Source organism: Rhopilema esculentum, chromosome 12 (assembly GCF_057945365.1).
Source record: "Rhopilema esculentum isolate cy_ngs chromosome 12, ASM5794536v1, whole genome shotgun sequence".
NCBI lineage: Eukaryota > Metazoa > Cnidaria > Scyphozoa > Rhizostomeae > Rhizostomatidae > Rhopilema > Rhopilema esculentum.
This window is the reverse complement of record NC_142826.1, coordinates 7,154,339-7,181,707: the sequence shown is the minus strand read 5'-3', so window position 1 is coordinate 7,181,707 and position 27,369 is coordinate 7,154,339. Positions and strand designations below refer to the sequence as shown.

The 27,369-nt window shown below is 36.9% G+C and overlaps 1 protein-coding gene across 2 annotated transcripts; it reads left to right on the top strand.

Annotated features, from left to right (window-relative positions):
• The first annotated feature begins 51 nt into the window (after positions 1–51).
• Positions 52–27,369, top strand: LOC135681646 (uncharacterized). 2 transcript variants are annotated; one of them, XM_089111682.1, is made up of 24 exons: positions 52–535; positions 3,596–6,109; positions 7,571–8,938; positions 9,385–9,417; positions 10,072–10,181; positions 10,385–10,443; positions 10,591–10,766; positions 11,176–11,277; positions 11,682–11,788; positions 13,071–15,273; positions 15,943–16,349; positions 17,008–17,076; positions 17,295–17,378; positions 17,726–17,852; positions 18,538–18,696; positions 19,456–19,540; positions 19,736–19,862; positions 20,189–20,235; positions 20,827–20,941; positions 21,163–21,488; positions 22,570–22,601; positions 23,622–23,698; positions 24,591–24,608; positions 24,970–27,368. In XM_089111682.1, exons 2-24 carry the CDS (start codon positions 6,013–6,015, stop codon positions 26,053–26,055), a joined length of 7,014 nt encoding a protein of 2,337 aa, XP_088967808.1. In that variant the 5' UTR covers positions 52–535; positions 3,596–6,012; the 3' UTR covers positions 26,056–27,368. The 2 variants fall into 2 exon arrangements, with proteins under 2 accessions (XP_088967808.1, XP_088967809.1); XM_089111683.1 differs by lacking the exon at positions 3,596–6,109 and having other exon boundaries at positions 24,970–27,369.

Sequence of the window (27,369 nt, the reverse complement as noted above, 5' to 3'; positions counted from 1 at the left end):
AGAAAAAAACCTCACTCATATGATTGGGGAGAGGGGTGGTGACACTGGGAGTGTAGTTATCATTGAAGTATTTGCCATGCAATAACTGACACGAAATTGCCGTAAGAGCCAAATGCACCGTATTTTTGATCCGTAATTTTCATTTTCGTGATTTCTGGGCCATATCATACCAACTCATGAGCGGTGACTTTATGTTCAGACCTGGTTGCACCTTTATCATTGCAATTTTTATCAATTTTTGTTTCTTGGTAAATTTTTTGTGAAAAAATCGTAGAGTGAAAAATAGTCATCATATCATACGATGGAGCTTCTGCACAGCCCCTGCGATGGCGCCACACTCGCGCGAAACTTCAAATAGGCCTAAAAGAAACCCGTGGGTCGGTCTTTTGACTTCTTTTGGAGTGTTGTTGAAGCGTTAGACTTTGTCGGAAGAAGATGAATAATTGCCAAAGTATGTTACAGGCAGCATCTCACGGCAACGGTATTAGATCTGATAGTTACCCACAAATATATCAATGACTGACCAAAGTGAGAGGTAGGGCTGTCTACTAAGCCTTATTATATTCATCATCTCTTGTTTATTTTATAGTTCTTAAATTTTTCGGGATTCATGACACAGCACAGCATACGTTTGAATCCTTCTAACTGTCTTGGAGTTTCGTGTGGTGTTCCAGTAGAGGTTTTTTGTTGTGGGTCTCTTTGCTTAGCTCCATCTTTGCAAAATGAACTAAAAATAAAAAAAGTGGCCTACTGATCCATGCACAGGTTCGAGCAATTGCTAAGGAATATTGCCTTAGGGGTACACGTCCCCCAATTTTTCCATTCAAACTTTTGAAAGGGGGGTGTATAGCGTTTTATCTGTTCATCAAAAATCCATAAACTTTTAACGAGTTTTTCCAAGTTTATTTTATTGAAATTCAATTCTGGAAATGACTGCAAAATTTTCTGAAAATATAAACATTGTGTTTGCTTCACTGCTTGCACTTTCCTTATTTGTTTTGTTGACTAAGCAAGAAAGTCTAAAACGACACACCAAAACTTTACCAACCCTAATGACTGACACTCATGCTCTTTACTACACAGTTATCGTGTACACACCCTCTGATCAGAAACCATGTGATATATGACTTGCCTTAAATGTTGTAATGTCTCCGACCACTGATTGGCTGATAGGACAATAAACGCGTCAGAGCAACAATCCGAGTTTGGCTACCATCTACTGGTTACCCTCTCTAGATTCTTTTGTAAAAATGACAATACGCAAGCAATAAACCAGAGCTGAAAGATACTCTGTGTTACTCCTGCTCAAATTGAAAGATACTCTGTGTTGGCGCTAAATTTCTCTCACAATTTTCTTAAGTATAGTTAGGTCATTTTTGTTAGATACCCCCTTAGCCCATTCATTGTTAGGATATTCTCTGTTCCTTTTTCAATATCATTAGCTGTGGCGTACCTCTCGTTCATGCGTCATTCCCTTCCATTGTTTATGTTTGAGGTATGGGATTTTCCCAGTATTGTTCAGGCCTAGTTATAGGTTACTCATTCTTGACCCTAGGTTGTTTCTTTACCATTTGCGTAGTTTTCTATCATTTTTGCATACTTTTGATTTAAATATGTTTATGTTGCAAGGCATCATTTATTCTAGCCTTTCTTTTAACTTGTTGTCAGCTGGTTACAATAATATTCCTTTCGTACACATATACAATTTGTAGTTGAGTTAATTAGATGGAGACACAAGAAGCCATTTGAACCAAACTCCGTCACTGCCACAGTAGTTGTAGCGTCTATCAAGTGAAGAAGTAGCGAAACAGAGGCTAATGGAGTATAATACCTATGTCCTATGAGCCAATCAGAGGTCAGAGACATTAGAGCATTTAATGGCAAGTGATATATGGGTACCAGAAACCTGGAGTAGACTAATGGTTTGTCTTGCCCTGGGTTAGTGACATAACACTGATTAGTCTGACATGAGAGAAGGAGTACACTTGTTGTTGTTTTTGTCTTTTTCTTTGGCAGTTTTAGTTTGGAGTACTCAGGGGCAGCAGTTACCCCTGAGCCATGGAAGGGTTTATTTAAGGGGGGTAGCTAAGTTATCACTTTGTCAAAATTTTATATTGGTAATATTTTTTAGCTTATTTCACATGTTTATATTTTTCAAACATTTCAATGCAGCCTTGTTGTCCCATTGTTTTCTATTTGACTTCTAGCATTTAGATTAGCAAGTGAGAAAGTGTGATTGGCAAGTAAGAAACAAAATAAAATATTAACATTCGATAAAAATAGGTATTTTTGACAATGACAGCTTTATATTTTTTGATATTTTGAACTTAAGGATTTCAAAAAATTCACCTTTTAATAATTGTTTTTATAAGTCCAGTAAAAATGGCATCAAAAAATTATTGAAATTATGCCAAATACGCAGTCATACAGTACAAGTTACACACATGGGAAAATCCAAATTATATTTTTCAATATATTCACAACTGCATGTTATAACATTTATCATATATACTTATTTGCAATGCATTTTACAATTTGTGATTCTAAACCAGTTTGTGGTTATTGCTAAGTGTGTCTCCAAAGGTTATATTTCTTTTTTGCCCACAAGACTCCATATAGATAACTTTATGGTAAGCTATCAATAATGTAAAAGAAACCTGTCATTTTGCTGGATGGCTTTGAGGGCCATCTTTTGTTACGATATGAAAGTCATGTTCTATAAGATAACACAACCAAGATAACACAACCCTATGCCCAATTGACAAGTTCAGCAAGCACGTGTAGGCCTTTTTTTCCCATAGCTAGCGATAATTCTTTAGTGAAAGCTTTGTTGGCTCTTTTACTAACGATTTGTGTTAGATTATATAAAGAATGTTTTCTCTCCTTAGTGTTGCAGATGCAAATAGTTACGACAACTTGTTTTTCATCTTCTAGAACCTGAATAATCATTTTAACCATCTACACAACTATGATAAATCAGCTCAATAAATGGGATTAACTAAAGCAAAGCGAATAGAAGAGCTAGGCTACAAAGCGAATGTGAATACAATAGAAATTTTAGCTGTTGTGCGTAAGTGCATATATATGGCTGAATATATGGTTGAATAAATGCGAATAAAATGTTGTTTTATAAGTTCACCATAATAGCTCCCCCCCCCCTAGAATGTAAGAGGAGCGAAACAGTCGATATAAGTTTGCAATAGGCGATACTTCAGAAACCAAAGCGATCAGGAAAATGGACTTTGCGAACGTGTGGTGCATTGGTGATTAGAAGAAGCTGGTGTGTTGTCAATCACTGGGAAGAGTTGATTTTTAGCTGGTATGTAAGATTCGCAATCAGAATCGAAGTGAACCACTTTGAGGCGATCAATGCTTATCGTTTTTGGTGTGCCAGCAATCTCTAGAACAAAATGCTTGTCGTGATGCTGTAGTACTTTGTAAGGCCCATCGTATGGTGGCTGTAGTGGCTTGCGAATGGCATCATGACGCACAAAGACAAATTTACAAGTTTCTAGAGCTGACGGAAGATGAAACTTGGTGTGTTGCTTGCGAAGATTTTGCATAGTAGATTGAAGACGTTGTGCATACATTGTAGGGTTAAAAACAGAAGAGTCTAGAGGAGAGATTAAAAAAATCACCAGGCAGATATAGGTTACAACCGTACAACAGCTGTGCAGGAGTGCAGTCAAGATCTGGTTTCCGAAGCGTCCGGAAGCTGAGAAGTGTTAGTGGCATGATTGAGCTCTTGAGTTGACGATGGAGACGCTCAACCATGCCATTTGCACAAGGATGATAGGCTGTTGTGTGGATCTGCTTGATTCCAAAAATCGACGTAAGTAACGCAAAGAGAGCAGATTCGAACTGAGCCCCACGATCAGTTGTGATGGTAGAGGGGACTCTGAAAACAGAAATCCAACTTGTGACGAAAGAACGGGCGACAGTTTCAGCTCTTATGTCAGCAAGTTATTGACCAATGCTACTGGAATAAGCTGCAAAGTGTTATTATGATAATAGAATAAACAAGCAACACTTCGTCATTACTTGTTGCTGGAAAGCTAATTGAATTCAAAATCGATAATGTACCGTCTACTTTTTCGGCACAGAATCAAACTTTTTTAGATAATGCTGCTGTTAAATACCTTTGTCATATTCCGAACACTGAAAATTTGTTGCAGTCTTTAATGTCCAAAAGACGGAAGTTAAAAGAATCACCCCAAGGCTATATTTACTTTATTTACTTTAAATAAATAAACTACAGAAAATTTCGTCGTGACAAAATTTCAGGCAAATATTTTGACGAAGTTTTCTTCGAATAAATTCAAAATGAGACGAAATTTGGTCTCGACAAAATTTTTTGCATTTAAGATTTTTGCGTATAGAAATTGCATAGAAAAACGATAACATGAGGTCAGGAATCAAATTTATAGATCCTTAAAATCAACTCAATGTCAATTACGTCATTTTCCTCATTTACATCATCTTCATAAATATTTTTTAATGTTGGCATCATCATCATCATCAGCATCATCATTGTCGGTCCTTGATCTAACTTCGTTTTCACCATCATTCGATAAAAAAATTCTAACTCAGTGCCACCTACCAATGAAAAAAACGTGGGCGTGGAACCCTATTTTCCCTTGCTCAACTCGCCTTTGCCTCCCTTTGCAATCTTATCACCCAGGCTACACTACTGTTCTAACTGTTGTCCTTTGTCGCCGGTTTCAAAAGATTCCACCTGTGTCTTTTTATATTCAACTGTACTATTTCTTTCGTTCCTTCAAGATATTTATTTGCACTTATACTTTAATTATACTCTGTTTATAAACTTTCATACCATAAAAATATAGAGTAGAGACTCTTTGAATATTAAAAACATCTCTTTTGACCCCATCTTTGCATAAACTGAGTAAATATGCCGGTTAAATTTGGTTTGCTTAAAATTCTGTTTTGTTTGAAAAAGCTGCTTAAGGGTTGAGTCAAATTCCGAAGTATCTACGAAGACGGTACCTATGAGATTGAGTATAAAGCAGCCTGTTTGGTTTTGCCTCTAAGATTTTGGTAATATGCTGCTACCTCTATGTTAAAATCCACGACGAAATTTTGTCACGACGAAATTTTGTCACGCAGTTTTAAATGTTTTATTTTGGGTGGTACTCAAATGACATCATTTTGACACAGCATTGCCAAATTATAAACAGTTAAATGCTTATGTAGGGCATTTTTGTTATCACTGCAGCATGGGCACAAATCATTTCAAAATTTGTCCTCTTTTGCGACCAAGGACGTAAAAAAATTGTGCATAAAAGCACTTACAGTTAACTGCTTATTGCTACCTTTGATGATACAATAGCCAATTTTTGTCTAAAAGTATGAAGTGTTTGTTAATGTTGTGATATTTTAAATAAGTTTTTAGTTTACTTGCGCAATAACACGTTTTAATTATCGGCTAAACATTAGTAACATTCATAAGCATTTTCCATAAATGTTGGTTAATTTACTAGGTAAGGACATGGATATTCACATTTCGAACACTCTGTTAATTGCAACAGTAATTAAGTCAGTTGAGTGAGCCATTCAACTCTAGCGAATTAATCCGTTAGCAAAAACAATGATATGCTAGCTTCAAATATCTAGGCCGCATTACCAATGATTACTTTTGAACAGGCATTTAAGCGTGTAAGCGCGCGCCTTCCTGTTTGACGGAAGGAGGATCAAATCAACCGAAGCGTGAAAGCAGTTATTTCCATGCCTGGTGAATGATGTAATGGAAGGAGCTTTGCGTTGGGCAGTGGCTAGGCTTTGTGGAACTGTGGAAAACATAATGTTGCAACAAAAAGAACGCTAAATAAAAAACTGCTAAGAAAGTCACGTATCAAACGCCAGTGTGATTTGGAGAATCTAAATACTTCGTCGGGTTTTACAGTTACTTCAAGCCTTCATATGGATGATTCTGGTTTTGGAAGGCACTTGATGACGCTCTAATGTTCGCTGCGGAAAATCAATTCATTACTTATGTACGCATTGAAATCGGATGTGAATCTTCCGAAGCCATGGATAATACTGGCAAAATTCTTCGTAATATTAAATGCACTTGTGGCATTAGCCCATGGTATGAACTTTTTTTATTCTTTCGCAGAATTTTTCACATTCTTACACACATCTGCCAGAATATCAGGAAACAAGCAGAATCGCTCGTTGGTCTTGAGTCAGTAAGATTAATGGACGCTTACGATCCATGATTTGATTTAAGCAAAAATGATTAATGTATATTTTATCTGAAAGGGGCTCTAAATTTTTGTTACTTTAGATCAAAGTTTTGTTTATAAGACGCATTATATTTCTTTATGATATATGAAGAACATTTGCTTTTGGGTCTGTAGGATACTTTCATACTTAAACTATACTTTTTTTTCTATTACATTTTATTACTTTGGAAAGCCATCAAAGTAAATATTAGTTTCACCCTAGTGACCATCAACCTTGGCAAATTGAACCCTTTGTCGTTATGGTTTGGGTGCACAATGAAGGTCGAGCTCATTAGATTGAAGGGTCACTTACAAGTAACAGTGCGCGTGTATCCAGGCCTTGGAGGAATGATTCACGTGTCTCTTCGTGTGAATCACGAAGATAAGAATCTTGGTCTTCTGATGTCTTTTCGTGTCTTTGCAAAAACAGCTATAATCCCTATTTGATTTGAATTGTGGCTTAAACATATAAGACAGCATATAAAACACCTCTTTCCCTGCTAAGACCTCGTCATTAGTAAAAGCTATTTCTAAGCTGACTCCCATTTCTGCAGCATAGTTTGAGAAACCTTGCATGAACTAAAAGCAGTTTGCTTGATAATCATTATCTAATTATCAATCAGATTTCTACTTCTGTTTCGAAAAACGAGTTCTCCGAAAATGCTCGCTTCCTTAAATTTGGTATCAAGATAACCGAGTTTTAATTGTTTATGCCAATTTTACATCGCTTCTAGATTTAAGAGAATCACTGGGGTATAGTATCTTTGCGTAGTATCTATTACGCAAACCACATGCCTCTGTCTCCGTTGTTGTCTAGGCCACATGCTCAGATGATAGCATATACCAGTTTGTTTATTTTCGCTATGTTGTGATTCTGCTAGTCCTTGGAAGCTTCATAGTGACGTCAGAATAGCACATTTAACCATTGGTTGTATCCTACTATATTTTGTTCCTTTGGGCTTTTTCTCCTCCTTCATTATTGGGGGAAAGCGAACGAATTTTGTTTGGGTTGGATTTTAGTTCATTTATCTAATTAACGTAATTTTTAATTCAGCAAAGTTGTTATCTTAAAACCCTATTTCATTAGAAACGTTTTCATATTATACTTTTTTGTATTTTTTCGCAGCATTGAAAAATTTCTTCATGTTAAGCGGACTTTGATCGACAACTGAACCATTCATTATAATAAATTTTACATGCAGATGAATGTATTGGCTTTATTCAGATTTATGCAGTATAAATGTAGTCTCAATATCTTATTAGTTCTTCAGCTGTAAACTGAAAGTGTTTTGATAAATAATCTTTTTCTTCTTTTACGCTTGCAGCCTATCCACTGTACCCACAGTCAAAAGAATGGGTTTGCAGCGCAGGGAACGTTATTTACAACGTTACACTCCAAGGTGGGATACACGCAGGGAAATTCAGAAAAATAGGCGAAACAGGAGATATGAATGCCTGCTCTCAGTATTGTTGCGAGGATCGACAATGCGACGTTGCGTTTATGGCGAAACAGAACTGTTACTTAGTGACTTGTCTGTCAAAGAACCTTTGCGGATCAGTTCCGACACAATCACCGAAACTGTTTCCGCGTCTTGTTTATGTTTCAAGGACGTTTTTCCATGCAAATACAAGGACGATATCGAACGGAGCTTTCGAGAAGACTTTCCATCAAGGCACGTTCGGTGATGTTACTGGTGACAACCAAGGGTCACGGTCTCCAGTAAAAGGAGACGCTGGGTTGCGGAAAAATAGTTTTTATACGATAGATAATTCTGAATCGAAAAATTTGAAAGAGAAACTAAGATTATATGCGGAGGGCTTAGATAATCCAGGAACTGATAAGCATTTTGGACAGAAAAATTTAGCTAGCAATAGTTTAGCTACGCGCACTGAAGTACCTGTTTCAAATGTGGAAGAGGTAACGGTGTATGCCCAAGGCTGTTATCCGGCAAAGGTTCACAAAGACGTTTCATTGCGGTACGGGACGCATTCCGGTGAATTTTACGATTACGGTGAGATTGGAGACATGAGAATGTGCGTTGATTTATGCTGTAAGGATAAGAAATGCGATGTCGCGTTCATGGTAGGTAAAACATGCTACACCATATCGTGCTCAAGTTTTGACTTCTGTCAAATGACAAAGGCATCCAAGACGCAACGGCTAACTACCCAGCTGGCGTATGTCATCAAAAAACGAAGCAGTGAAGGAGAAAAGAAGCTGTTGATATCAAAGAATAATGAAAAACTTCTCAGTCACCAAATTTCCGCGAAATCGCATGCCAAGAGTCACGTGCAGTCGTCAATGCACGCCCCAACTTCAAGGTTCTTGTCTAACGAGCGACAAGATTTGGAAATCGGTACTCCAAAATCCGAGATTTTCTCTTCTGAGGAGCCCAATATACCGAAGAAGTTTACAAAGGGATGTCGAAGTAATAGAATTCTTAATGATTATGGTTTGATTGGTGGACAGCGTGCTGGAGTTTATACGCTGCGAGGCATAACGCCGAATTTCGATGCTTGCATTGGACTTTGCTGCGCTGAAATGATGTGTGACGCTGCGTTTCTGCTGGGAAGGAGATGTTTTTCTGTGCAGTGTTTCAGAAATGGCGCATGTGCAGGAAGGCCAGCAACGTCACATGGGATGCGTTCTAAACTCGCGTTTGTTGACAGAAAGGATGATGATATTGGTGAAAGTAAGAGGCCTAGGATTTTTTATAACATTGCATCAATCCGTAATTTTAGAAGCCCTTCTTCAATGGGAGTGATATCCAACGTCGTAACAAGACCATATAAAAAAATGTTCCCAAAATTAAGAAAGTTTGCCAATGTAAATGAAGATTTGACAGCATTTCCTCTGTTCCCATGATTTGAAATTTTATTTTTGTAACCAAAAATGTGCAACCATCGCTATGCAGCATGACCATGCCGAATCCCCAGAATGCCACGCCTTCTGTGGCATTAGGTTTAGTATTGTTTCAGTATAATTGTGTTTTCTTTAAACTGTTTTCAGATGTATATAATCCTGAGATAAATTAAAAGACTATGCAAACTAACTGCGATTATACCCCAACTTTGATTGTAAAGACCGAATTGGAATAGTTGTTTGAAGAATCATCGACAATTCTTTTTGTATTTTTAGAAAGAGCGTCAATTCCTGGTCTACTACCAACAGGTGGGTTCTTTGAATTTGATTTTTCCTCTTAGATCGCATGTGAAAAAGTTCATTCTGTTCCCCCATTTTTACCGCTAGTTTCCTTTGAATATTTGCTAAACGGTTGTCTAAGCAAAAATAACCTAAGCACGAAGAAATCTTGCCTAAAAGCTAAATTCATGTAAACCTGCTCATAAAATCCATTTCATAAAATTCTGCTATGAATCTTATAGCAGCACAATGGCGTAAAAGAGCCATCTTCGGCTCTAAGAGAAAAGATGGCGCCCTTATAAACAACCTGCAAGAAAGTCCCATCCAATGCTGCTGAGCATATCAAGCATAATAGCAAGATAAAAAAAGATAATGTCTCTCGTTAACTAGTAGAAGCTTCAGTTTAAGAAGTCTGAAAGCTTTGAAAAATATTGTGAACTTGAGCGAGTCTTAAAAACATGGATATAGCAATAATTTGGGTCTCCTTTTTGGTCCGGGGTCCTTACTTATTGAATTAAAGTGCCCTAAACTGCTTTACACAACTGCAGGAGAACCAGACCGCTAATGCACCGTTCATTAGATCATTACAAGCTGTCTCATTAAAAGACATGATTATAAACTCGCTTGAATCTAATGAGGTGAGTAGAATTGTTTGAATCTTGTATTAGCATAAATCTCTTACAGATCGTCAATACACCGTTCATTTGAATATTACAAGTGAAGATTACAAGGAAGGCTTGCGGGATCATGAGTCATTGGAGTTTCTCAATTTTGCACAGGCTGTGCGAGCGGCGGTAAGTTTATTCACCATCATCTCACTTTTTAAAGTAAAACTTTATATATCATTGGCATTGAGTTTCGAAAGCTTTTTACCCTACATCCTGTAGTCATTCTACGAAGGGTGTTCCCATTTATATGTAATATTTTGACATCGTGAAGTTAACAATATCATTGATAGAACTAACACAGTCAATTAAATATGTATTCATTTTTGCAGATAAGTGGAATACTTGGAAATGTAGAAGGATTCAAAAACATTGAAATTTTGGCTTTCAGGTATGCATCTCAACTTCAATAGTATGTTGTATTTTAATAATAAAGTCATGTATAATAGCAAGTCAAGATTCACTGACCTTTTCTCAACTGGGGTTTGTACTCATGTCATTCTAATAATGATGCATTGATATGAATCTTTCTTTGTAGGCCAAATAAAGTGATCGCCATCTTCAATGTGACCACTGATCAGGTAACCCATCCAAAGGTTCTGCTGCAGTTGATTGTCGATTCATTGAGGAAAGGAGAGGTGAAAACCTTTGATGAACCAGTTTCTGGAAAGCTCTTGTTGGATGTCAGAGGATTCAAGTTTCTTAATAGCAAAGGTAAGTGGACTTTTTTAAACTGTATATTTTCCAAGGTTACATTTAATTTGTTACAGGAATTTATTAATTTGCTGTGATCTGACAGTATTTTCTCTAGGAAATACTACAATACTTGTATACTTTTCAGAATGCCAATAAATATCATGCGCTTCTTTGCATCGCATTTTGATATTTAATCAAAGCAAAACCATCTTAATGACTACCAGACTCAGCACTATTATCACATATTTACCAATTTTAGTCTGACTCTCAGACTTTAATCTTATATTTATACCTAGCCAACTTTCTGTAGTTAATTGAAACTATTGTTGCAAATGTAACACACCCTTTTTGCTAGGTATTTCAGCTCAGCCTGTTTATTGTTTATTGATATCGCCACCAAGTATTATCTTGTATCTGTTATTGCTAGGAGACAACCTTGTCTGCTCACCTGAACACAACTACGATGCACATTGGCCCCTTGCAATTTTCGGGACTTCCGTTAACATTCCATGCCCACGTGATGCAAAAGGTAACTCAAGAATTTTGCAAATTTCAATCTCAATCAAAAAGTATTTTGCAAAATTTCAACCCAGACATGTCTTTGCGCTGGTCCAACTGACATGCAAGAGGAGAGGTGGCTCGCACAAACCAATCTCGAGCCTTATCTGATTTATTTTGATGGCTCCTATTTTGCAGGCTATGATTTCATATTCCAATGCAATGTTCACCTGGAATGTAAGTCTTAAAAACGGATCAATTGTTCTCATTAATGGAACGGCAATTAAATAAATAAATGTGCCTCTTTTACGCAAGTAAATAAACTGGAAGCAGCAATGTAGTCGGTAGTTCTTGCATCTTCAAGCCTCATATACTCTCTCTATACTCTCTATGAATGATATTCCATTAATATTATGATATGATATTTTCCTCCAGGCCTTTCTAATAGACGTTGCATTGGGAGCGAGGATCATACCGCCAAATGGGATGTGCCTGATTTTAGTGACTGCGTTTCTCAAAAATATGAAGATCTTTTCAAAGAAGTAAGCTTTTCTTTCGTACTTTGATTTTTAAGCTTCAGTAATTCACTTTCTATCTTCAACAGTTATTCTTTTCTATCCCCTATCATACTGACAACGTACTGGCGGAGCTTTTTTTTTCTGCAATACACCACAGCAAGTTTCAATTGTGTGAATATATATGTCGTTATACTAATTAGATATTTTGTGTACACTCCATCAAACTTTGCAATATCAATCTGCTTTTGCTGAAAAAAATAGATAAGTTATTTGTTAAAGGAATGAGTATATTTGTTAATCATTAGAACGGAGCTTATTTCTTTTTTGCATTGTAAAAAGAAAGAATATCATATCTAGTTTTGGTACCTCGTCGATTTTGCACAGTTTTAAATCTAGTTTTTTCATATCGTCGATTTTGCACAGTTTTAAATCTAGTTTTTTCATATCATTTTGCAATTCTCTGTTGCTAGTTTTACATTAGGCCCAATGCTGAATAAATCTATGGCTTGCAAGAGGTCTTGCGGTAAACGCCTGCTACGCGCTTGCACATGCAGGTCAAACTGTTCTTGGACCATGTAAGAAGTTAATGAAGTGTGAAGTATGACACTGTGCAGCAGAGCATATCGATGGGTATGGTCGCAATCCGACCGTAAAATAGTTCAGTGGTTGAGCGTGCGAGTTAACAAACGGAAATAATTTGATTGTAGTTTGATTCTTATTTGCGCTCCTCGAATATTCAAAACCTGTTACATCTCGTTTTGGTAAGATAATCAGTTCCCTTTGGCACGAAAATGAGATCTTTTGAATTCTTTACCTTCATAGTTTTTCATTTTCTATAAAAGGACTCCCGATTTTGATATTATTACACGATAATGAATAGCCAAACGTAAAAACACTGGAATATTCATTTAAAGAGAAAAACCTGACGTCAAGTGATCAGAAATGTTCAAGGAAGCTAGTAATATCGTTAGGAGTTTGGTCTAGGTTTGGAGTAATATCGATTAGTCTAAGCGAAGTTTTAAATTCATCTTTATGCTAGTTCAGAAACATTGAAACAATACTACTTTTTTATGCTCGCACCATGATAGGGATCTTTCAAATGTGGGATGCAAAATCTCTATGGTATCAGGAGATTATAATTGTTAAGATTTGATCTTGCCAGTCAGTATGCAGGACTCACTGTGCAAATAAATTAGTGTGTTCCCCTTTTATAGATCTCTGTTTATGCTTCCATATTAAAATCCCATTAGTGATTTGTTACACTAGGAAGATAAGTTTCCTTTACATATCCTTCCTTCATCCTTAGGCCCAGCTTCTCAACTCAGCCTCAGTGCACTCACCCGAGCTCACACCAGCGTCTATAATTGACCGCGTCTTGCAGCTCATCACTACAGATACCTACGGGTCAAACCCCCCGGCGGCAAAAAGCAACACCCGATCGTTTTATCTTCATCATCACTTCAGAATAGATAACATCCATCAAGATCCAAAAAGTAGAGGAAGCCTCCATACACCAGAAATCGAGAGTTTTCGTAAGCTTGTCGCAGAACGACGAAATCAGGAGAAAAAGATTCAGCATAGTAAGGCTATTCAGCCCGCTCAACAGAAGCAGAAATCACCCATTAATTTAGTGTCTTTTTTCAGAGGACCTACTGCGAAATTAATCAAAGTAGAGCCTCTTGTTCAAACAAAGCCTCGCAATAACGATGTTAAAATAACAAGTGTAAGCTTTTCTCCCAACACAAAGCAAGTGTTTGGGCCTAAGGCGCCCGTGCCAAAGATTCCGAATAGAATCTTCGAGCAAAATGTTGTCGCTCAAAAGTCTCCAGGCATTGATTCTAAGAACTCTGAAACGTTTGGAATTTCCAGGCAGAACTTCAATTCACAGCCGTTGTCGCTGCCAGCCGAAAGGACACCTTCGTTTCCAAACCAAAAAGCTTTTCAATCTCAATTTAATGCACAGCAAGGAAGCCAAGGGTCTATTCAAAATCCTCGCCCTGCTTCGCTACAGCAACCTAATCAAGCGGGTATTTTACGTGATATTGATAGAAAATACCAACAAGACTTCAGAAAGTTTAACGGGAATCCGAAAGTCGATCCGTCGTTACTTTTATCCCAAGGAATCTGGAGCAAGCCACAGAAGTATCATGCACAAACAAGATCAGTGCCATCCCCACACCAAGACGTTTCTGGTAAAGTTTATCACACGTTATCTCTACCAGTAGATGTCAATCAAAGGATGCAAGAAAACAAATTGTCGTTTGAAAGAAAGATGCCTAGGAAGCTAACAGAGAGATATCAAACGCCAACAGAAAGATCATACCTACCATCCGCTGAGGGGCAGCTCAATCAACCGGCGCTGCACCTTGGGCAGACACCGGAGTTGACCTTGTCCTACGACAGAAATGTAGGAAAGTCATTGGTTAACCAGGATCAGTTATATATAGGACCAAAAACAGCAGTGAAACAGCTGAATCATAACCTCAATGAAGGAGGTTTAAAATATGGGTCTGTGAATCCGGCAGTCTACGGGAACATGCAACAGTTAGACGGGAGTAAAGCTGCGAACGAGAATAGGAAGAATTATGTTGTCAGTATAAGGAAAAAGAGGTCAATCGATGTTGATAGCGGAAGAAAGTTATCTTTATCGTCAGATGCTAATAATGGAAGGACAGGGGGCTATCTGCTGGATAATGTGACCAAAAGGGAGGCATTTGGTGATTACCGGAAAACTGACGACCGAACTTACCAGGACAATTTGCTAGAGTCACTTACAAATGAGGAATCAGATGGAGATGGGCTAGACCAGCTGAGTCAGCATCAAAGTTGGGGTAGAGGATCTTCAAGGGTTGCCCCAAATTTGAGGGTCTCCGGCACAGCAGTGGCTACAGATGTTACAGGAGCTCCCTTGTTGGATGATAGCATTGCAGAAAGAAAGAGCAATTTGAAAGAAAGTAAAGAGCCATTTAGATTAATTGAGAAGACAAGCTATAGGCCAAATGAAGATTCTGATGCGGTGAGACCAATTGTTGTGAATCTTCCTCTAGTAAATGGTAATGGAGCATCTGCTGATGTTAGCACTTCACACCAACAGCGAGGTGGCATGAGAAGTCCAGTCAACCAATTTGTCACTCAAACTGGCGCCCAACAAGGGACATCGCTTGACCTTGATACCAGCAGAATGAACCTCCCAGATCCGCGAGAAACTTCAAGCTACACCGAAGCTCATCTTGATAACCCTAGAATCAATGCTGTTGCAAGTGCCAAGATTTACCATGGTGACAATCCTAACAGCGATGGTAGGACCTCAACCAATATCGAGATTACAGGTGTTGAAGGCAGCCCGGCAAATGGGCCCGCTCCACAGCAAGAACAGTCAAATACACAGAACGTAGAATCAACCACTGAAGGTGTTCCTCCTCCAAAAGAACAGGTTACTGTTGACAATGAAAAGGAAGGCAGTCAACCCAGTGAAACCAAACCAGAAGCCTCTACTTCAGATATGAAAGGTTTCCGTTTTTTTATTAAATGTTTGTTGGTATTCATTCTTCATATTGATAACATTTGACGCATCACCTGCAAATTTCCGCTTGAGAAATATGACATGACGATCATAATAGCCTGAAAAAATAGCCAAATCTCATTTGTCATGAGATAGAAGCCTTTCTGTTAAATGACCATTTTAACTAAAAAAAATTATATTTTTCATAATGCAACCATAATCATACCAAGCAAATACTTCATTTTGAAATGTATCCACAGTCCAATAAACTGGTCACCCATTGTTATAAGAATGGTTTTTAGAGTAAGGTTTATTTGCCGTAAAGGGGATAAACGTCTCTTCTTTACAAACTCCATTAAAACTGGATTTATTCTCCTCCGGCTAACACCACCTTGTCTTCATCCTTATATCAAAGATAAATCACCTAATGTAAGAAACTGTAATTTGATATTTATAGATGAAAGCATCTTAATAACATATGTCCCCTTTAAACTTGGTCATAACTGAATAACATACTCTTTTAGAGATGGGGATTATCATTATAATTTCAATTAGTAAGAATTGTAGATCTAATTATCATTACTTTATAACGAGCTATTCGGGGCTTTTTTGTTGGTCGCTCAGATTCATCAACGCGCATTTGCTCTTCACACTTTTTCATTCTCTCCGTTATAAGGTATGGATAATGAACAGAAAGTCGATGAGCAGTCACAGATTACCACAGAGGACGAAAAGAAGATAGAAGAAAAAGTTCCTGAAAATGTTGAAGATATTCCAACAGTGCCTCTTGAGAATCGAAACAACACGGTCGATGACATGCTGACCAATGGATCGAAAATCGAAGACTTAGATATTCCTCAGGTTAATCTAAAAAAGCTCACAGTTAACGAGACTGAGGAAAACGCCCACAAACTCGCGAGTGAAACGCAGGATTCTGATCGCATGTTTACATTTGAGAAAGAGCATGGAGCCAATAGAGCAGCTATGTTTGGAGGTGACATTTTATTATCCGCGGACATTTTTGAGGAGTTGTCAAATAACATGCAGGTTCAGACAGACGCTCCAAGTCCCCAAGAAATAAAGGTATGTGAATAACTGATATATGTAATGTAGAAACGTGGCTGTCGACAAGCGTTGTGCAATATGAGCTCAAAAAATGTTGTGCTTAATACTTAGAAGTGTAGGACTGAATTCAACATCAAATTGAAACACTACTTTTTGCTTAGAGCATAAATCGTCGAATAATGCCTCTAAGTAATACTTCAGTATCATGATTAATTTGTTCGTTTTGCCATGCCATTTTAAGAATATGCAATCTGCAAGACTTATCTTTGGATTGTGTTGCGATTACAGCAATGAACTGAAGGCAATAGTACTTATGTATTGATATTTATTCAAAGCTTTGGATCAATTGTCCCTAAATATTTTCAATTAAACACTTGTTAACTTGAATGCAAAAAGTTGAACGAGCAAGTAGAAGAGAAATATTTTTCATCGAGTGCCTCGTGCTAGTAAACTAAAGTGACGTCACATATCTATGCGTATTTTGAAGTTTTCTTCAAGTTTCGCTCCCTTTGATCTCAATTCCCTTCCTTTCTTTTTCTACCATCGTAATTGAAACAAGTCATAACTTGTTATCAGTATTTATGATTATTCTAGCAATGTAGTAAGACTTGAGAATTAACAGAAGTAAGAAATGGGAATTTTGAGTAAGGTTGAATTTTTTCCTTTTTCAATTCAGGAATTCCTGGAGGCTGCCAGTAGTTTGCTAGACGAGAAGAATGCCCGGGAATGGAAAAATGCACAAAGAGTAAGTTTTATAGCTGCGATATCACCAAATTTTAAGACAGGCAATAACATAAATAACATAAAGACTGTTTGCCGTATTTCTTAGCGTCATTTCAAATGCTAGTATCATATTATTAATAGATCTATAAACATGATGAGCATCCACATCTATGTTCTGTTTTTGAAATAGGAATCGTCTTTTTTAAATATCACGAATGAATTTCTTCTACTTGCTTATAGCATCTGAAGGTCATTGCAAACGAGGATGAATTAAACCCAGGAGATATTGACGTTCAAGACTGGAAATCCCTTCGTAAAATGCAGGTATGTGATCCTGGCTAGGGTTGATTTTGAATAAAATTCCAAAAATATACTGAACTTGTTATGCAATATTATAACTAGAATTTGGAGTTTTCAAGCTTGTCTGTCTTGTCGAAATTTATGCGTTTTTATTCTTGTTACCATCTACACTTATAATTCTTGATACCAAGTCCAGTCACGGATGGTTTGCTTGAGAGGAATGTTCCTAACATTGGCATGGTGTTTAGAGGAAATATAAGACGATATTTTGATATAGACCAGCTTAAACGGCGTTGTTTTGAGGCTCTAACTGGGCGAAGATGCTTTATTTTGTGACTTTTATTTCAATGCTGAGCATGTTTGTCTTTCAGAGCAAAAGAAAACCAAATGTGTTGCTGGAATTTGTTGATGATATTGAAGAGTATGGCAAAGCAGCATCCAAAATGATCACAAAATACAATCCTGTGTTTCAGAAGCCGGTTATCACACCCAATATCAGTACGTATTCTCTGAATTTCTACCAAAAGATTAAGAAATATTTCTTTTTGACTTGGTAACATCATAGGGCTCTCTTTCCTACCCTGTATAGCTAGGTATTCGTGATTCCTGAGACTTTTCACTATTCGATCTCTTGCAAAGTGTAACCTTGATTGGCTTAAATTTTGTCGGGACTTGTATCTTACAGTGTCTATCTTATCATTTCTTTATACGAATAAAATGGATTTGTACTGAATACCAAACTAAAATGAAAAGCCTAGCATTGCATCTCAACAAGTTACCAGGAGTTTTTGGACATTATCCGATTGTTATTGTTTATTTCTTTGAATGGGAGCCTTCCCATTTTGCCAAAGATCAATGATTGCCAGCATTATTGGAGAGAACATTCCCCTGGAGAGAGTTATTGTAGAAATGTAAACAAAGTGAAAGGACTTTTGCTCAAGTCATTGAACAAAGATTGAACACCAGATTCTGCACGAAGACAACTTTTACTACCTTGCAAATTCAATTTTTCTGATAATCATTTCATATTTACATCTCTGTTCACTGATTTGATGCAACCTTAAAGCTCTGTTTTCTCTTTTCTGTCAATATATACCTGAATTGCAGCAATAATCTTGGCGAATTGTATTCTGTGATTCTAAGATATCGAATCAAAATCAACAAATAATATCTTTTTTCTCAGTCATGGAATTCCGGATATTACTGGTGGAAGATCTTGATGATAAGCAGTCAGATGATAATCGTGTTGTGTTTCCAAATTACTCCGATCCTTCCATCGCAAAATGGTCGAATTCAAGGGACGAGATTTCATTACCAGCTTATCAATTGGCCGAAAGTATCCGTGAGTTATTTTTCAGTTTTAGTTTATGAATCTTTTGCAGATTTTGAATGCACGTTGATAATTAATTATTTCTGTTAACCTGTATGTTATATTAAGTCTTAGTAAAAAATGTCTCAACTTCTTTTAAGCTATATATGGGCTTATATCCATGATTCTTTTTTTTTGTGCCAGTTGTAAGAGACATTAAACTGTCAGTCAAACGAAATAGTTAGCTGAAAAAATTCAGCTTATGAACAAATTTAAATCGAAGATTTTCATCCCGTGGTCTTTATTTCTTCCTGTGGGATTTTGTCTAATTTGATCATCGTTGCCAGCAGTTTTAAAACAATGATGGAAAAGTTTTTCCGACGTCTTATTCAGCTATTCCACTTTTTTCTAACAAAAGATGATTTTTTTCCAAAAGTAGCATGCAATGTTCAAAAAAGTTATATGCTCGATCTTGTATACACCGATTTCTTATGACTTGCATGGTTAAATTTGGGGGAGGGGAACGGGTGGTAGAATTCGAGAAAAGAAATGAAAAATACAAATAGTACAAAGTCATTTAATGATCCAAGGAGTGGCATTTTATTTATTCGTGTCATAATAACAAACCCAGAAGTAGGATGAGAAGCGCTTTACAAGATCTGTTGTAGTTAAACAATTTTTTTTCTGTTAATTTGCCAGCTACTGTTTTTCTTACAGAATCACTAAGTTGTTTCCATTTATCAAATCCATTTTTTAGTGCATCTGCTTCACTGGTTTTTATCTTAATTTCAGAGCCAACCTCGACGATTCATATAACTCTATTCTTATTCAAAACTGTGCACAAGTTACAAAGACTTCAGGAAGATATGGATGATAAGTATGCAGCCATTAATCGTTGTATTAGATCAATTATCACTCAATTATCGTTGATTGGTTTGTAATTATGCAAGTGCTAAGAGAAATGTCGATTTAGAAAATCAACTTGATGCTTTTTTTAACTGCTTTGGCAAAACCTTGAATAGCAAATTCTTGGAGGAACTTGTATAAATTTCTTGTATCTGTTTTATTCTAGTGATGATCAAGAAGTTGTTGATGAAAATCCGATGAAAGTCGGATCTAGCCTAATTTCAATGACCGTTGATCCTCCACTTCCAGACCATCTGCGTGCACCAGTCTCTATCCATTTGCAAAACACAAATGTACGTATCAATTTGAAAAGCAGATAGCTAGTGAATTGCATAAATACACCCTTGAACATTTTTCTGCCATATGTAAGCTGATTTACCCTTCATCATTTATGAGGCACTTATATACTTTCTGGGCTCTAGGTTGTAGTGACTTTTTTCTATTTTTCCCTTTGCTGTTTGTTTTCTTAATACACAGTTTTTAACCTTCCATGCCTCGAATTATGACCGCTTTAGAAAATTTAGAATTACGCAGACACACAGCAAGAATTACAAAAAATCGTATACTGATTAATAGTATTAAAAAGAGTTTTGTTTTTGAATCTTATTTTCTATTGTAGTTTGACCCAAAAGCCCAGCACGTATGTGGATTTTGGAACAATACAGTGTGAGTTATTGTTTGTTTAAAAAGCTGCAATATTCCCTGCTCACTCAAGTGCCTGTTTGATGATATCATTGAAACAAGATATCAATTTTGTTTGAAATTATTTTTTTTAATATGTTCTTTTTTATTTCTAGTTATCTTTTCCAAGATGCTTTGCTATTCAGAATTTTGGATGTTATTGAAATGTTTTCAAATTTGTTCAATATAGTTTTTTGTTTTGATAACGCTTCCTAGACGAGATATCAAATTTTAATCTCGTGAGGAAACTAGCGAAACAGCGAAGGAAAATAATGCTTTGAAGACCTAAAAAATGAGGAAGATACTTAACTTTAAATTTTCTGTTATGCTTTGGTTATAGCTCTTTATTTCTTTTTTCAATTCATTCCAAATTTATATGTGCAGTGTAATAGTACAGAAAATTGTATTTAATTGACCATTTGATGTATTTCTTTTGACTACATCCATATCATTCCTATCATATAAGTGCCACAACTTTTCTATATGTTGTACCTTATTACCAATTTTCCTCACTAGAGTTTTTAAGGAATCTATTTTTTCTATGATAATTATATCTTTGTTTTTATATATTTCCAGAGATGATTGGTCTACTGATGGTTGTAATATGGTATCTTACAATGAAACTCACACCAGATGCGAATGCGATCATTTAACAACATTTGGGGTATTAGTGGACACTTCGCAGCAACAAGTATGACATATTTCATATTTTCTAGAATAAAACACTGAAAATAATTCGGTTTTCACAGCAAGACTATAATTTTTACCTGTTTGGTTGTTTAAAGTAAAGAAATGTCGATGATTTTAATCATCATCATAATCATGATAATCAACAACTTCTGTCAATATGCCAAGAGCCAATGAGCTGTATTTATCCTTTCTGCTTACACCAATCGATTGTTTGTTCCATAGGAAGCCGTAGCCCCTAAACCACCAGCAAAGCCATTACCTCCACCAGAATCAGGCATCCCTGAAAAGCCGTCTAAAAAGCCAGCAGGAGCAGCACCTGAGCAACCGCCAGCTGTACCTCCTCCTGCGCCACCGCCAGCACCACCTCCACCTTCGCCTCCGCCTGCAAAGGCAAAGCCATCTCCAAAGCCATCGGAAGCGACGCCCACACAGACTGGGGCCAACCAAGGAAACAAAAACAGTTTCTTGTTTTGGATAATCATAGTGTTGATAATATTGATTATCATACTTCTTCTGTGCCTTTGCTGCCTGTTCTGCTGGTTGAAACGGTAGGTTGCATTTTGCTTCCGTTCGGTCCTTACGCTATTCTGGCGTAAAGTACGTAATTTGATACAATAAAATAACGATATAATAGTGTGTTTTTAGCAATCAAACTATTGTATTTTCATTCTGGTACTAAATTTATTGGTTAACTATATTATCGTTATTCTGGACGAAGTACCACACGCAACGTACATATTTAATAAAATAACGACTTTGTACAAGAAATGAATATTTGGTACGACGTTTCAAGCATAACTTTTCATCAGGAGGAACGAAGAAGAAGAAGAAGATCTAATGAAGAGTTATGCTCGAAACGTCGTACCAAATATTCATTTCTTGTACAAAGTCGTTATTTTATTGTATCAAAATTTTGTTCATTTTCGATGTACAACACGCACAACTTCATTGATTATCAATTTAGTAAAGTACGTAAGCTCGAAATATTTATCAAGTATTAGTATTTTTCAATGATCAAGTATGAGTATATTTATCAAGAATTTTTTTACTACCTACAATCCCGGGAAACGATACTTTCAAGAAAAATTGATGTTTTGCAACCCATGTTGAATGCATGTTTCTGAAGGACAAATGATAAAACTTCTAAGCCAACATTGATTGGGGGAAAGAGGGATTAAGAATTTACCGGGTCATGGTAAAGTAAAAATTGGCGAAAATTGTATTTGTATCAACAATTTTGTCTGGGATTATAGCTTCTACAAGTAGGATTTAGGACATTGAATGATTATGCTTATCGTGCAGTGTCCTGGTTCTGTTTGGCTAAGTAAGTGAATTGAACCACAGACCCTTGTAAAACCTTTTCTGTGACCCAGTTAAGCCATCCTTACGCAATAGAGCCATCCTTGCCTGATGAAGATATCTAGACTGAGAAGGCCCATCATCTTTACAGCAAAAAGCTACAAAAACATATTGCAAATTAGTTGTAATAACAATTATCAATAATAGCAGAAGCTACACTATGATATATAAGAATGTAAGAAAAGTTGTTATGAAAATTATAATTGATATATGTAAACAGAAGCAATTTGTCGAATTTGAGAGTAAATGTTTTTATTTCTTATCCCAAAGCCGGAGCAAAAACGAAAAAGCAAAACCCAAAGGTTTGTAGCTCGAATTTGCTATGTCGACCGATTTTTTTTACAAATAACTTTTGATATAGGTCTTTATCCATTAATGGTATTGAAACAATTTTGGCTCGAAACCACAGAATAGGGACAAGCTATGTGGTGAAATATCATAAAAATGACCTTAAAGACTTTCACTTCTGAAAAGAATTCAACTCTTGTTGAATTGTAAACATTATTGAGAAGAAGCTCTTTAAGAAGAAATTCTTGAGATTAAATCTAAAAATCACTGTAAATTTTTTGCTATAGAACTTTTAATTACCACACATCAACGAAAACCTTTTGTTATAGAACTTTGTTGAGCTCCCATACATTAAATAAGAACCCCTTCTGTAATATTCTCTTTTAGACACCTTTGAGAGGTTCCTATTCTTACAACTTCTCATAAGTAAAAGAGCTTTGCCTACATTTCCCAATGAATGATTATCTAGCTTAAAGTACAGACCTCTAAAATTTAGAAAAATTGTAAATTAAATGCTACTTGATACACTGTTCATAATTGGATGTCTTTTTGTAACCCTGTGAATATACACGTGACATGCTCTTTTTTGAACGATTTTATAAATATAGTGATTTCTGCCTTGGCATTGGTTGTTTTCATATGAATTAAAGGAAATTTGACTGGGAAGCATCTGAACCAGTTATCAGCTTTGCTTTGTTTGTTGATCATTTTCTCTATCACAACAGTCATGCACCTGCTTCAGCAAATGAATTATATTATTATTAGCGTCTCTTACGATTTCTTTTAAAGTAAAATTTCGCCGCCAATTTGTAAGAAGATGCTAGTTTCCTTATTGTGATTGTGTGGCACGAATTCGTCTCTCTCTCACGGGAAAGTACCAGCTGAGATAATTGTCTTTGATTAGCGCAAGACAACAATCCTGATAAATTTTTGGTGCGTGGCAACCAAATAATCTCTGCATCCTGGGCGAGAAGTTGCGTATCGAAGTTGGAAATTTTTTGTTAAAATTCTGTTACCGATGTGTTTCCTTTTAGAAATTGTCAGCTCTTCTGGATCTGGTACCAGCGTTGGATCCGAATTGCTTGTTGATAAAAGCAGACTTGCTCCAAAGGTAAGCCTACATTTTTGTAAACGATTTTGCAAGCCGTGAGGGCACTCTTGCAAGTGCGAGATTTCGACCAAAACAGAAGGCTTGCCAGGGATTTCTGTAAAACAAGAGGATTCTCACCGCGTGCACGAGATTTTCATGGATTGATTTTCCCCTCGATGCAAGCTTTCGTCGCCGTGTTTATCTGTAATCCAAGTTGGGTGATTTAGCTCTCTTGTCGACTATACGTCGAAGAATAGGCAAACAAAATTGTTTCTCGCTTATTTTGAATATACACAAATAACTTACTAACCTCTCTATAACGTTATTTCACAAGCATCTTGATCTAATTTAATCAATTCCTAAGTACTTCATACATTTGTAGCATTTTCTTTGGAGATTAGATTTGCTTCTTGCAGACTCCAGTAGAAGACCAGAGCTCTTACAATATTCATGTTCTTTTCGTGCAAAATAAGTTATGAATCACAGCTAACTCTGTCATTTGAACCTTAATAGACCGAGTTCTCTGTAGTTCGACCACTTTTACGAAGAAGACTGATTATTTAAGTCAATTTATTATGAAACTCTCCGAAGATTGATGCTGTTGTAATTTTTGGCCATCATTTGATTCATTTCTTGTCATTTGCTGTACGGTCTTTCAGTGAATCAACAAGAGCGTTAATTTCAGCATTGCGATATCCCAATGTTGTTCTGTTCCCCCTTTTTTATGAAAACGACGACTTTATGCTGGAGTACATAAAAAACATGCACCTAGAGGATTTTTAAGTTGAAAAAAGCAAAGGAGTTTAACCGATTTCTAAAATGCTCTGAAATACCCTGTTTTGGAGTTAATGAAATTCATTGTGTTTCATTTGTTTTTCAATGATTCATTTGTTTTTTCTTTTTTCTTTTACAGAAAAATCAAGGAAGATCGGTAAGTAGCTTTTCGTAATTATGATAAATATTAGGGGTTAGTGAAAAACTATTCGTGTTTTATGTTGCAAAAATGTCATCAAAGATCAAAAACTAGTTGAAAGCAAACAGAAGAACTGCAAACCACCCTTGTTGAATTATTTGATTAACACTTTTCATTTCAGCAAATTGTCTTCCAATATTCTGCTGTTCACACGACTTCAGAATGATAGATTTCGAGTCCAGCCTGTCTGTTCCATTAGCAACTTGCTGCAATTTCTAAGTAAGGAGAAATAACCTTATGAAAGAAGTTTCTTATTTCTAAACTCTCTAAATCCCTGAATGATTATAGGTTTGCTAAATCATGTTGTTTTTCTTTGAAGGATTCACCAAGCCCAAGGGATAGCCCGGGCTGGCTGAAACTTAAGAGTAACGCCGAACACCAGGATGACAATCTTATGCGAGAGAAGGCTTTACTTTTCTCAGACTACCATCAACCATATAACTTTTTGACGCACGTCAAAGAAAGACCCAATACTAGTTTGGAGTCAGTTTATGGTGGGAGTGATGTAGCCCTGCCGAAATCCAGCGCCTCCTCGTCGTCTCCATCTGATCCACTTGCATCTAGGAGAGTGCGTCCTGACCCGGGAGGTCGTCTGTTGGATGACTCGGTAAGGCCAAGAACATCAGCCTATGGAGGGCCTAAAGAAAAAAGAAACTCGTATCCTCCATTAAACAAAAAGGTGGAGGAAAAACCAGTCAGAAACCCACCTGTGAAAGCTAACGGAAAGCGCCAGGGACCTATAAAGAACGGTGGCAATGTAATGCCAAAAAATTTATCCGAGTCTGGCGCAACCAGTATGGAATGGGATCCCTATTTTCTTAATACCAAGAAAAATGAAGAGGATAAAAGGCGCTTAGAAAGAAATGCAAGCAACGCTCGCAAGAAATCAAGGAACATTTCGCCGATATCAGAAGAAAATACTCAAGACCCTGAAGAAGACCAACCAGTTGACAGTGTTGTGCCTCAAGTTGGCTCGGATGATGCAAACTCAGAAACTCCAGCTGTATCGGAAAGTTTGTATCCGTTGAATACCAGTGATACATCGGAATCCGCAACACAGGCTACTGCTCCCCCGCAACGAAGGGTTTCTCCTCCAAATAGAGGAAGCCTTGCACAGAGGACATCTCCTCCGCAGAGAGCCACTCCTGCACAGCGGGCATCTCCACCACAGAAAACTACTCCACCTCAGAGGATGTCTCCTCCACAGAGATCATCACCACCGTCCAGAAATTCGCCCCCATCGCGGATTTCTCCGCCTCAGGGAACTTCACCTAAAAATACTTCGCCTTTACAAAGGCACTCCCAGAGAACTTCTCCACGTGATTCGTGGCAGCCTTCACCTAGGACTAGCGATGAAAGTGAAAAGTCAGATAAACATACTCAGTTCAGCAGTAGTCGTCGATAATTTGATTAATGAGTTTTTCTTTATAAAGCTAGCTAGCCTGATGTTAAAGAAACAAATACTGCAAACTTGGGTCAGTTTTACAGCCGATCTTTGTGTCTAAGCGATAGTGACATGTTTATTCGTTTAGTAAAATCTTGTGTTCAGTATCCTTACAAGGTGTGGGAAGCATCTATGATGGGAGATACACAATATATCACTCCACTACAGAAAGAAAGCCCTTTTTAACGCAAAAATGTTTCCACGATTGTATCGTACACAAAATTTTCCAAAAGTCTTTCTTACCTCTTACTTTAGGCCTACGTTTGTTTCGGTTAGGTAGTGAAATTCTTTAACAAATGCTTTGTTTCTCTTTTGTTTAACTGGTTCTGAACATTTTTATTGTTTATAGTATCATACCCAATGTTATTTGACAAAATCCAATTTAAAAAAAACCGAGCCATATAGTAAGTGATTTTCCTTGTGAGGCAATCGAATAAAGAATAAAATCGAAGTTTGATTGGATTCAAGGCTTTCAAGTAAAGAATCGCTTAGAATTGATCTTTAGTTAGGTTAGAATAAATCTCCCATTTGTTTTGTTGTTGTTAGGTTTCCCTGGACACCCTCCTCGAACCCTCCTTGAAGAATCCTTAGTGCGAAGTCCATGCTTGTGGGAATTAGGATTCTCCAAATTAAAATACATCTCCTAGCTAAAATGCATTCCTATTCATGCTTTGTTTTTTATTAAATGCTGCCAATGCCGAAAGTCATCTTTTTTCACCCGCGGGACATATTTATTCGCTCGACTGGACACAAAGTCATCCTGTTGCTTGCTATCTAACGTCTCGTTAGTCGTGCAGAATTTTTCTGAGAGGAAACTGTTATTAACCCTCAGTTAACGTGAGTTCTTTACTGTATATTGTAAAACAAAGTTCGATTCTTTGAATCACACGAAAAGATTATATCCTCTGTCCTAATTTTTGTATAGTTTCGGTTTAAAGATGTTTATTAGTACATAAATTAAATTATTTGAGTAAATGATGCTTATATGTTGCTAATTTTTGTAATACGAATGTATCACCGATAGTGTGTTATTATCTTCGATTTGTTCTATGCAGAACTTTAGGAAAAGGTTACAGATAACTGGACCCGTACAGAGTAGCACATTATAAACCCGTTTCCCTTGTTAGACATTCTTATTTGTCATACCTCTCGCAGAGGGTAACCTACAAGTACTCAGAGGACTGCCTCCTCGAGAACTATGCTTTAGGGCTTGCCTCCAGGGTTGTTGATTTTCACAACGAATTACAAGATCAACAGGGCGGTCATGTCCCCCCC

Coding starts and splice junctions, on each gene's coding strand:
- LOC135681646 (XM_089111682.1), top strand. CDS start 6,013: ATGTACGCATTGAAATCGGATGTGAATCTTCCGAAGCCATGGATAATA. Junction 15,274..15,942: donor CTCTACTTCAGATATGAAAG/GTTTCCGTTTTT, acceptor CTCCGTTATAAG/GTATGGATAATGAACAGAAA. Junction 18,697..19,455: donor TCAATTGGCCGAAAGTATCC/GTGAGTTATTTT, acceptor TCTTAATTTCAG/AGCCAACCTCGACGATTCAT.